The 13,377-nt window shown below is 36.4% G+C and overlaps 1 protein-coding gene across 1 annotated transcript in view; it reads left to right on the top strand.

Moving 5' to 3' along the window:
• Positions 1-242: 242 nt before the first annotated feature.
• The window catches only part of mAcon1 (Mitochondrial aconitase 1), a 56,351-nt gene continuing 43,216 nt past the window's right edge, over positions 243-13,377 (top strand). The window contains exon 1 of the mRNA XM_014236741.3: positions 243-445. Within this exon, the coding sequence (XP_014092216.1) occupies positions 413-445 (33 nt within the window). The 5' untranslated portion in view covers positions 243-412. The remainder of the gene's footprint in view (positions 446-13,377) is intronic.

Here is a 13,377-nt window from a genome sequence, read left to right as displayed (position 1 = left end):
TTGCAATTTACATAACATAAAGAGGACACTTCGAATCTCATCTATATTCGGCATAGGCATTTCTTAATCTTCTTCAGTTTACGGTAAATCAATTCAGTTCTTGTAAACATATATTTTGATATACTATATTGATAATAAATCGATTTGAACACCGCCTAATATAGTGCGGAAAACTGTAGTTAGAATAGTATATTTTATCGGTCAGATATCGAGTTTCCTTGTGAATTTTTACATTGGTTCATATGTTAATATAGGTCTGATGTTGATATATTTCAAATTGTTCACTTGAGTTCGTCGGTATAGATACTGTGGATTTGGTTGCTTGCGTAAAGAATCTATTTAAACTCTTGTCTTATATTACTTTTTAAAGTAGTACATTTTTTAAACGATAGCAAATAAAAAAAAACAAGCAATGGCACAATTTTTGCGAAGTATTAATAGTAGGGTAAGTCTGCTGTATTTGTATATGACATATATTTTTATAAACTTTTGATATAAAAATCAAAATCGAAAATTGTTTAAATTTAGAATTTCGCAAAGTCTTATATACATTTAACTTAACTTCGAACAATGCAAAGTGTTACTCATAACCTCAATGGTTATCTAACCAAAAAATAACCTACTTTTGTTTTGCAACTCTTACTATAACTTTGTAAAGAAATTTTCTGCATTAAAATAGGAAGTGTTGTTTTAAGATGTGATTAAATTTTTAAATATGTGGTTCTGAAGTTACAATTTTACCTAACATAGTTTCATGAATTTTTTTAAATTTATTTATATACGATACATTGATTATGGTACTTGGACCCACATTACTGGTTTGAACCCAGCTTTGGGTTGAAGTTTTGGAATTCGGTATTTAGATATCAACTCAGCCCGCAAAAATATCTGGGCTAGTCTAAAGCCAATCCAATCCCGTTGTATCGACATGGGTAATTTTTGTAGCGCAATGCAGAAAGTAGTTCGACGCGAAAGAACTCTAAACACCTTTGTTTTCGATCGGCCAGGAAATTTTTTTTTTTGAAACGCGGCCTATGGCCGCATATGCACAAAGCAGTTCGACGTGAAAGACATCTTAACGCCCCGCCGTTTGGTCGACAAGGGTTATTTTTTGAAGCGCGACCGAAGGCCGCCAATGCAGAAAGTAGTACGACGCGAAAGAACTCCAGACGCCCCGGTGTTGAATCGACCATTCCAATTTTATTGGGTCGGTTTTCGAATACTGCTCCACGATTTCGGGGATAAAATAGGTATGGGCAAATATAATAGAATATAGCCGCGGGAAACTTAAAGTTTTCGAGATATTAACGTTTAAAGTTGAAAAATTCAATATTTTAGAGTACGTATTTTGTCGATTTAAAATGAATTATACACTTCTATTTGCCACTTTTATATCCACTTACTACTCACTTATTCATTTGTAAACATTTATTTTACATTACATAATGCAAAAATAGTTTTATTTCAATATTTAAATCATTCTTGAGTTCTATTATTTTGAGAATAACAGAAGGGTTGTAAATGTCAAATAGTTACCTTCTTTGTTTTAACTATTTGTTTCGTTTATTTACAGTTACATCTTTTCCATTTTATCATTAATTTTGGGTCGGGTTTAGTATACCGTCCCAGCCTTTTTGGGAAAAAATGGGGATGGGCGGACAGAGAAGATCCACCAAATCAAGAATATATATAGATATAGCCGGAGGAAACTTATAGTTTTCGAGTTATTTACGTTTAAAGTTAAAAATTTCAGTAAAAAGTTCGTTCGGTTTTTATCTAAGAGATGGCGTTATTGTCCATAGTACTAGTGTTACGTCTCGCATCATGTCATACTATACGGCGCTGAAAACGTGTTTATTCGCGTTAAAAGTTTGTCTGACAGTTTTTCGATTGATTTACTCAGTTCGTTGTGAGCGCTCATCAAAGATGGACACCAGCAAAGAGAAAACTCGCTATATTTTACAATTTTTCTTCGATCAAGGCGAAAAAGTAGTCAAAGCGGCTGAAAAAATTAATTTAGTTTATAGGCCCGATACTGTAAACGAACGTCTAGCACAAAAGTGATTTGCTAGGTTCCGTTCCGGTAATTTCGATGACAAAGATGCACCACGCGTCGGGAGGCCTGTCGTCGAAAATTGCGATAAAATCATGAAAATAGTGGAAACAGACCGTCACTTGTTTTATTGCTGAGGAACTAAAGATAAGCCAGAAAACCGTTTGATACCTTGGAATCAAAAAGGAGCTTGATGTTTGAGTGTCACACGAACTAACGCAAAAAACATGATGGACCGAATTTCCCTCTGCAAATCGCGACAAAATCGCCCCGTTTCTGAAGCGGATTGTGACTGGCGATGAAAAATGGGTCACTTATGACAACATCGAGCGCAAACAGTCGTGGTCAAAGCTCGGGGAAGCGGCCCAGATGGTGGCCAAGACCAAGACAAGAGGGGTATAATGAAGTATGACTTAAATCGGACAAATCAATAAAAAACCGAACGAACTTTTTACTTTACCTAATATTACAATACGTATTTTTGCGTTTTAAAATAAATTATACACTTATATTTGTCACTTATATATCCACTAACACTTCACTAATTAGACATTTTTTTTTATATTATATGATGCAAAAATAGCTATATTTCAATATTTAAATCATTCTTCAATTTTATTAATTTTGACAGTAACAAAAGGGTTGTTAATGTCAAAAAACCAGAGTTGCCATACCAATATATGAGTGACGAAGCCCCACCAGAAATATGGTCATCTGTAGTAGCTCGCCTGATATTCTCATCGTTAGCGGTGGTCTGTTAAATACCATAATCTTGCGATCTGTGCTAACCCTCAGATCAGACCATCTGCCCATAATTATCTCAATCGAAAAATCTTCAGACTTTATTTCTGTAGAGTACCGTATCCTCGTTAAGTTTAATAAAGCTAACTGTGTCGCCTTCACAGAATTTAGCGAGAGCATCTTCACCGCACTACCCATTCCTACGGACATCATCGTTGGCGAGCGCAAATTCCGCAAGTGAATGCTGCTCCTTCCGCTCGCTTCATCCCGGCTGAAAGAATCGCGGAACTCCGCCCTAATTTCCGATCCGAAGCAGCTGGTTTAGCTAACGTGCGCGACACCTTACGCCATACCGATGCTTGCGATCTCCGAATAAGGGATCTCAATTTGGAGATTCTGCACATAGTAAACCAGCATAAACGGAGTCAAATTGGGTAGAGAATTTGAATTCTTGAAAGCTCTACACCTGTGTGGGTTAACTTTGGACTACGGTCAAGGCTTTGTCAATTCCGAAGGGGCATGACGACCGGGTTGAAATACAATTCGATGGCCGGACCCGGATTTTTTCCGGCCAAGGATTGTCAACTCGGCAAAATTCAGCCGCTACAACAACAGCATGTGTTACTCGACGGCTACGCAAAATGTGAAGAGACTGCGCGCCAATTACTTTCACCAATGAGGAGGGTTTGGTCTGTCGTCAACAAAGCAATATCATCCAAATCCATTGGTTCTGATGGAATTAACCTGCTGATAATAAGCATTTAGGTTCGACGGGAGTAAATTTCCTAATCAAGGTCCTCAACCTGTCGCTGACCACTCTTCAAATACCCGTTGTGAGGAAAGTCGGAAGAGTGGTCCCACTACTGAAACCTGGGAAACTTGCCAATAAAGGGATCTTATAGTCCGATAACTCTCTTTTCCTCAGTAGTGAAGACACCTAAGGCCTTGCTACCCTCGACATTCATTTACCACCTAGCAGACCATTAGGTTAGAGACAGCACTTAGCGTCATAAACGCCCAGATAGTTCATGGCCTAAACCAAAATATTTTGACACAACATCCGTACTGTTTCGAGGTAAAAAAATCTAAACTAAGAATAATTAAAGAGGGGGTTCCACATGGTGGTGACCTCTCCCCGTTACCGTTTAGTTTCTACATATCGAAACTCCCCCAACCACCAGAGTTAATTCCCATCACGATGTTGACGTCGAGCAATGGAATCGACGGTATGTGCTCAAAAGTAAACGGCTATCTCTCCGACTTTTCACGAATTTTCTTTGCAATGAGCTTAACACTTTCCACCGCAAAATCCACAGCGACCATATTTACTTACTGAACGAAGGAGTATAGACTGGATCTGAACAATACAGTCAATGACATTACAATCCTCAAGTCGCTTGCCGGCAGCTCATGGGGAAAAGCAAATGGAACCGGACCGCCTCCCAGGAACATCAAGAGGTCCTTCCGCCCTCCATGGAGGATTCTGCTTTAGCGGTTAAGGAATGGTTGTTGTACAACAAAATAAGAGCCGCTGCATCCTCCACAGAGTTCATACCTCAATCCCGTTGAATACCTGTGGGCTTTTGCTTGGCTGCTCTTCAGAAAATATCGGCAAATATACCTGTTGAACTTACACAAACTTTGGTACATTCTATAAATAAAAAGCTGAAAACAATGATAGAGGGCAAAGGTGTACATACAAAGTATTAATTTTTCTGTTAAAATGTCAATTTATACAAAATGTACAATTTTTTTTAGGTTTCGACAATTAAATTATTGTTTGAAGAAAACTAAGTTCTTAAAAATATACCTTCTGCTCAACGCAAAACGAGACTTTATCCATAACTCGACAAGGACATGACATATTTCCATACTTTTTTTTGCTTAGGTTGGCAGGACTGTTATATGTTTACATGTCAAATTTGAGCGCGATCTGTCACATAGTTTTTTTTTTAAGGCACTATAAACAAGTCAACCTCGAGTGTGTTTTTCGAATTTTACTATGGAAATTAATGTTGAGCAAAAAGTGTTTGTTTGAAATTTTGTTATTCCAATGGAATAAGTGCGATGGACGCAATGAAAATGTTGCAGAAGGCATATGGGGAGTCTTGCCTATCACGTGCACGTATTTTTGATTGGTATAAGTCGTTCAAGGACGGCCGTACATCGCTGGAGAACTTGCCCCATGATCGTCGTCCAGCAACGTCAATAAACGAAGAAAACGTCGAAAAAGTAAAGAAAATTGTGTTGGAAAATCGTCGTGTGACTGAAAGAGAGATAGCTAGTGAGCTCAACATATCAAATGGATCGGCTCATAGCATTATTCACGATGTTTTGGGCATGGGACGTGTGTCTGCTCGACTTGTTCCAAAATCCAGCTCATACGTCTCGTCTTGTACGCGATTATTTGACCAAAAACAACGTTAATATTGTTCCGCAAGCACCGTATTCACCCGACTTAGCACCGTGTGACTTTTTTCTTTTCCCTAAACTCAAATTGCCGCTTCGTGGAAAGCATTTTCAGTCGATTGAAGTCATAAAAGAGAATTCGAAGAAGGAACTGAAAGCCATACCTAAAGCGGCCTACCAGAAGTGTTAGGAAGATTGGAAAAAAAGGTGGCATATGTGTATCGCGTCTAATGGTGACTATTTTGAAGGGGATAAAATAAATATTGAAGAATAATTAATCGTTTTTGTTGTTTGAGCCAGTCTCGTTTATATTTGAGCAGAAGGTATGTACGGTAAAAGATCAGCCATATGCATTGGAGTCCACATAAGATAAAATATCTTTGGAATCTGGGTCCTTGAAAAGTTATTGTCTGATTTGGACAATATTTGGGCGTAAGATGAAATATTTTAAGGGAATTGATATGAGAATTGAGGATTAAAAAATGTAGACACATACATATACCCGCCTTAGATTTATAGTCTTCAAGATTTGTATTTAAATTTCAAAGAATGTAAAAGTAATGTACGCTATTTCACTATGTTTAACACATTTGGCACATGTTTTCTCGCGTCGAATTTCTAACCCTCACTGTCTTGAAACTGTGCGTGTTTCAAGTAATATATAAAGCATATTTATTTTCTTAAAGAAGGCACAATAAATCTATATATTGGATTTATTTCAATGTGTACAGTGTATTTAAACATATATTAATCGAAAAGTGTGCAAAGGGTATTAAACATAGTGAAGTAGTGTGCATTACTTTTACAATTTATGAACTTGCATATACAAATACCTCGAAAACTATAAGTATAAATCTATATTTTGGATTTATTTCAATGTGTACAGTGTATTTAAACATATATTAATCGAAAAGTGTGCAAAGGGTATTAAACATAGTGAAGTAGTGTGCATTACTTTTACAATTTATGAACTTGCATATACAGATACCTCGAAAACTATAAGTATGAGGCGGATCTATGTATAAATTTTTTAATCCTGAGGAACTCAGATCGCGGTGCTAAAGCAATTGTAATTTTGCCTGTTGGAGGGATGTTCTTCTGATGTTCCAAGGAGGCGGCTCCGCTTCAAGCAGGTGACTGCAGAGATGGTTTTTGCGAACAGAAACTACTTGAAGAGAAGTATGTTATACTCATTAACTGAGAGCATGCGGGTCTCGCTGTGAATATGTTCGATCGGAGACATCCTGTTATAGTTCATATAAATGGTTTTCTGGCAGCGGTGTATATAACCGGTCGGCCGATTGCCTTCTATGTTGCAAACAACATATCTTTTCCTTGCCGATTTTCCACACATCGGGTATGGGAATGGTGGTCAGTAACAAGTTTAGAACCTCGGTGAGGTAACTTACTCCCGTCGGAGAGTTTACTAGACTACAGATGTTCTACCCATTTCGTTCGATTATGCTGGTTTACCAGTTGCCGAATCTCCAAACTTATGCAGTAATCACTGGGATCTGTGTGGCGAAAAGTGTTGGGGCTGATTACTGGGATTATTGGAATCCCGTAGGAATGGGTATTGCGATGAAGATGTTCTCGGTAAATTCTATGAAGCTAACCAAGTCAGTTTTGTTGAAGTGGAAAAGGTACTGTAGTTCACAGAAATAAAGTCGAGAGGTTTCGCTATCGAGATAATTATGAACAGATTGTCTGATACGAGAGTTAGCATAGGTCGCCACCAGCGAGGTTAATATCAGGCGAGCTATTACAGGTGCCCATAATAATGGTGGTGGTTTCCTAATTCATTGCGCAAAATGTCGAGTCGTCTATCTTTTCCGCCAGTTCCATCCCTCTACAATAGTTTGACTGGCAGGAATATCAAAGATCATGATGCGCGATAAAGTCGCATAGTAGCAAACGGGTTTCACCACGAATTCGCGCACCTATATTCGAGTGATATCCTGTTAAGAAATATGTAACTGGGGATGTATATATTAAATATAATATTTTGTTCTCGACATCGCCTGACCGGATAGTTAATCTTTGACATTAAAGGATATTATCCCTGCATTCGATGTCGCCGTCGATAAGACTATATTGCTCTATGTTGTGAAGTATGAAGGCTGGGCTGTCATCAGTGTCTCGCTCGCGATCTTTATGTAAACCGTTGATACCTGCACATCTTACAAGATCTGAGTAGCTGTTTAGTTTGGTTTTTTGGACCGCAGCTATCGATATGCCTTCCCGGCTCATAAAATTAACTATCTTTTCGATCATACTGCTTAGTTGAGCTCCGTGGGACCGTAGAGCTCCCTTGTTGGCCTCTCGGCTGAAGTGGCGGCGCGTTGCACGAACTGGGTGCATTTTGTATAGCCGTAGTGGCCATAGTCGCAGTGGTGCGTCGGTAGCATGGGGCCTCATAACGTGTGACCACTTCTCTTAAGATGGCTCCAACCATTGCATGTATCGCATCTAACCGTGGGCCATTAGACCCAACCTACATAGTGCCGAACTGCTTGTGCTAAAGCCTATAAAATTTTGTAAAAGCTATGCCTACAGATGGCAGTGGGTTTATATATAATATTTGAGAAAAAGAAATTCCCGAAACTCAGCTAGGTATAAATTAAAGTGTGAATATACAAGTATGTAGGTCCACAAATACGGCAATTGATAAAAGATAAGATCTTTGAAGAATAACTCAATGATCAGAAAAAACTCGCCTGGAAATGTTTTGTGAAGGTTGTTCAAAATTGTTTAGGAAATTTATCAGAAAGTTATAGACTTAATAAATGAATTTATGATGTCATATAAAGCTGTGGGGTGCAATATGTCCCTAAAATTACATATATATGCTGGATCTCATCTGGATTTTTTTCTGGTAAATTTGGGTGCTGTGAGTGACGAATAAGGCGAGAGGTTTCATCAGGACATTTCCTTAATAGAGATGCCCTATCAAGGAAAATGGAGCGGAGGAATGCTAGCAGATTATTGTTTGAGGTTAAAAAAAACTTTCAAGATGCCAAATATTTACTAAAATTATAAGTTGCTTCAACTTCAATTCAACTGAGTGGAGTTGAAAACCGTAATAGAGGTTGTCAATAACTGAATGTGAAAGTTAATGAGCTTAAAAACATCCTGGATAAATTTTTTATTAGGATCCCCCGAATAATAAAAATTACGGGTCACTTTTTTCCCGATTTAACTCTTACACTGCTGAACCGATTTTAATAGAATTTAGCAAACTGTCCAGTGCGTTATAAGATAAAATAGTTTTTTTTTTTAATTTTGTTAACATTAAAACAATTCATAAATAAATATAAAAAATATATATCTAAACAGCAGCATGTTTTTAAAATTCAAAAAAAAAATTATTTTCAGTAAAATGCCAAATGAAAAATTCAATATTTTTTCAGTTCGCAAATATTTGTATGACACATTTTCAAAATTAGACATCTAGTACAATCGCTTGGATTTTTATACCGTCCATAACGTTTTCGCCTTTAATATTAATATTTTCACTGTATTGAATAGTTTATTATAATATGTATACCTTAGCCAAGTCGATTTACAGTTGGTTTCGAATCATTCGTTCGTTTAACATAACACTGCAATTTTTTTTTCAAGCAGCAATTCAATTCATGTGAGCACTGAGACCAGCAAGTGCAATAACATGCATGACAAATTTCTTTCTAAGCATTGTTGTTTCAAAACAATACTGCAGTAGGAGAAAAAGGCAAAGGCGATGAAAATCAAGTCAATGACAACGAGTGCAATAAAACATTTTCCGTATTTCTATAACATATTTGTGCGTACTGTTATTATTTATTACTAGTGTTTTTTCATATCTAATTTTAGGATGTGCTTTTTAAAAAAAAAATTAACTTAGCAAGAACCATTTTACATATTTATTATAAACATATAATTAAGTCTGTGCTAATAGTTTTACCCGGTATGAATATATGATTTTACTAAGCATAAATTCAACAAAATTATAAATGTCTAAGCGTATTTAATTGCACTATTATAGTTTTGAATATGAATGGTTTTCTTATTTTCCATTTATACAGCATGCGCATGATTCACTCGTTGCTTTTTAGCTAGGCAATAAAGGCAATGTTTTCATTGCATTGCCTTTCAAGCGTCAAAACATTATATACTGTTAGCTTTCTCGAGAAAACGGAACAAGTAATGTTTGTTTGTGTTTTTTCCTTCGTTGATATTAAAGTTCACCACTTACATTGCTAAATGATATCAAACAATGTTAATGCAATAGGTCGCTCGTTGTTTCAGTAATATCAAGTGCAGTTGCATCATGTTACCATTCATAAGTCGAAAAGTTAACTATAATAATTTAAACTTTTGGAGGATGATTAACCGACATTTCACTGCTTTTTAAATATGTAGTTTTTTAATTTAATTTCATTCTGCATTACGTTTTTCACTATTTGAAAAAAGATCTATCAAAACCTCACGGTCACATAATTAACAACGCTTGGTATTTTGTTAAAAACAGTCTAATAAAGAAATCAAACTTTCGTGCATCCATCGTTTAGTTGATGATATTTTGTTAAAAACAGTCTAATAAAGAAATCATATTTTCGTCCATCCATCGTTTAGTTGACCGCGCGGAATGTTTGGGGTCGTTATTTTGCCGAAAAATTTTGGCAAGTAACAGGCATTCTGTCGTCGGAAGCATTACTTCTCTCAGTATAGAAATATACTGGTGCTGATCCATATGGCCCTCCATTTTTGTTATAGGCCCCACAACCCTCCATGATATAGCACCCCATATCATTTTATTACCGCTGCCGTGCTTCGGCATGGGACGAGTGTATTTGGGGTCAAACTCTTTACGACGCGGACGTCGAACGTAAGTTTTTCCATCTGAGGGCAGTCTATTTTTTTTGTCGTTTTTTAACCGATGGTGGACTATAATTTTCTTCAAAATATGCATGTGAAATTTATATGCTGTTTTTTGGGCGTATTTTTTTGATCAGTTTACGAGTCACATTGTTGTTGTGTTGTAACGATTATCTAGACCTTGTTAGGGGGGAAGTAATAAGTTAGATTTCATCGAAATCACTTATCGGAAGGCCCAGGAAACGAGCTCTTTCGACGGGTTCGGACCATAGCGCGAGGGAGGAGCTCTTGTTTTGCGATATGTGGTGTTCGGACTCTAAGGACGCCATACATTGGAAGGGAGTTAATGAAGTTGTTTATAGCTCCACTGGGAATTGCGGTAAGTGAATGTCGGAAGTTGGCGTCCGAAGCTTGGTCGGTGCTAGTTCGTCGACATGTTGGAAGAATGTTCTCCTAATGTTTCTGGGAGGCGGCTCCGCATCAAACTGGTGATTACAGGAATGATTTCGGCAAAAACATTCGAGCAGGAGCTGCGGGCCTCACTGTGTAGATTTTCGATAGCCTCCTGTTATAGTCCGGAGTGCGGTGTTCTGACAAGTCTGAATCTTCTCCATTTGCGTCCTGCTGCATATTGGGGCGACGTGGTTGATAACCGGAAGGCCGATTGCCTTGTATGTTGAAAACAACGTCTCTTTATCTTTGCTCTAAGAGCTGCCGGTTACCGATTTGAGGATCTTGTTGCGACTCTGTACTTATGTGACAATCGCGGTTGTGTGCGGAGAAAAGGAGTGCAGATAGTCAAGTATTACACCTAAAATTTAGGATTATTTATCGTCGTATTTTAACGTCATCGACGTAAATATTGAGGTCCAGTTGGTGAATAGGGTGGCCGTTAATTTTGCAGGGAAAAATTTAAGTTCCTAGCATTGAAGAAGCGAGAAAGTTCTTGGAGATAGCCGATATATTGAACTCATGCCATCGATTCCAAACGCCCGTCGTCATTATCGTGCAATCATCTGCGTATGAGATAATTGAGACTTCTTCTGGTGGTTGTGGAAGTTTCGAGATGTAGTGATTAAACAGTAACGGGGAGAGGACACCACCCTGCGGAACCCCCTGCGAAAAAAACCTTCCGAATTTCACAGTTTTACAAGGCACTCGTTTTTTCGAATTCATTTGAAAATTATAGAAAAAACAAAGGTATAAACGTTTGCAATTGAAATGAATTTGAGATCTCTTGTAGAAAACGTATTTGCACATACAAACAGTCATCTTTTCATCATAATTGTATATGGGTCAATTATTATAAAGTATATACTTTGGACAATATTTCCAATATATATTTTGTAACAAGAGAAACAATATTACATAACAAGAACAAAACATAACTTGAAGGTACGGTGTTTATGTTAGATTTCGGTACCTCCAAGCGATAGGAAAAACGTCGTGAACAAAGAGTTCAATTAAAAATATATTTTTTTAAAATTATCTTGTGATGAAATAAGATCATTTATAACGGATTGAGATAGAGTTCTCCCGCAATGCGAGTAGTAAACCGCTACAAGGCGCGAGCCGATATATCGGCTCTGTCACTTCTCGCCAGTGCAACAAGAGCCGATATATCGGCCTCCAGCACTCAAAGGGTTACGCTTAATTGTCGCTTTAAGTCGCTCGTCATCTCTAGCGGTGGTTATACGAGGCATTTTCAAATTAAAGAAATACCGGTGTTAGTACAAAAATATGTCTTTGATGCATATCGTTGATAATTAGTTGACCATAGCTGTGTATACATATGTACTGTTATATACAAATGCGTGCAACTAATTAACAACGCTGGTAGGAAAACTACAAATTGGTTGATATTTTTGTTCCTGAAAAAAACATTTTAATTATACGTCTTAAAGATAAATTTTGCAATTTTTTTTATTGTAAATTAGTAAATATTTTTTGCTATAAAGACCTTTTATAAAATAAAGTAATTTTCGATTTCAAAGTCAAAAGCAGGTCTTGCAACTAATTATCAAGATCTTATAATAATAAAATTCCATTAACCTTAAATATTTTACGGAAAATGTCATATAATTTTTAGAGACAAGTCGTAATGGTTTTTGAGATATTTACACTTAAAGTACAAAAATTCAACTAGTTAAAGTACCCTTAGTTCGGATTCTAAATACCTCTATCAAAAATATTACATGTACATAAATGCAACAACAAAGTTATCGAGTTGAATTCGTTCAAGAGAGTATACGGATACCTAATTAACTGTAGCTGTAATACCAGTGACAGACATGCGGTGACAATACCATAATAAAATTATTATAGTATATAGCCATATATACAAGTATTATAGTATTGCTTTTTCACTACGTTGATGCACACATTGAAATGTAAACTCAAATACTAGTAACTATTTCATAGGCAATAGATATGTATTTCAAAAAATTATTAACAATAAATATGTACATGCGTGTAATGCAGAAAGTAAGTAAAAGTATTTCAAGTAATGCAAGAGATATGATTTCCTCACAAAAAAACAGAAATGGTTAATGTGTGACTAAAAACTAAATATGGTAGCACTTGCATTTGAAGGAAAAAATATAAAAAATATCTTATTTTCGATTTTATTTATTAATTTTATAAGTTATTTTGACGGAATATGTTAAAGAGTTTTTTGTATAAGCTTATATCTAAGTTCATTACCTTTGTTTTAGCTGTGTTTCCTAAAATACTACAATGAAATATGATAGTATACCAGGAAAATACTGCATTGCTATCATGGTAAATTGCTGGTATTAGTTCATACATAGTATACAATATGTCTGTCACAGGTATAATAGTTCGAAAAACTAACATTGACATATTTTTGCTAACCCACTCATAATTTTCGAGCTGGCAAGACTACTGGCCATGATCCAATTATATAAGATTGTGTCGATATGCTAAAAACAACAATATGTCAAAAGTATTTTAATATTAGACATGGGCTGAAAAGTTCGGGGCTTTACACATAGATGACGCCCGTTTTATTGAATTTATCACATTTTTAGTTGGTACGAACCTTCAAAAGAGAGCTGTTAAAATTTCTTTCTATTCATTAGTTTGCGAGTTATTGTGCTAAGAGTGACGCTACTTTTGTTATTTTAAAAACAATGGATGATAATACTTGTTTTAACTTTGTTACTCTTACACTGCTTCTTGATGAGAAAAAATACCGTTCAAGCGTAGCAATGGTTTAAAAGGTGTTATGGGGATCCCGCATCATCAGAAACCACAATAAAACGTTGATTTACTAACTTCCAACATAGTCGTAGAGA

Source organism: Bactrocera oleae, chromosome 3 (genome assembly GCF_042242935.1).
Source record: "Bactrocera oleae isolate idBacOlea1 chromosome 3, idBacOlea1, whole genome shotgun sequence".
NCBI classification, from domain to species: domain Eukaryota; kingdom Metazoa; phylum Arthropoda; class Insecta; order Diptera; family Tephritidae; genus Bactrocera; species Bactrocera oleae.
The sequence above is the reverse complement of the archived record's forward strand: the minus strand, read 5'-3'. Positions and strand labels throughout refer to the sequence as shown.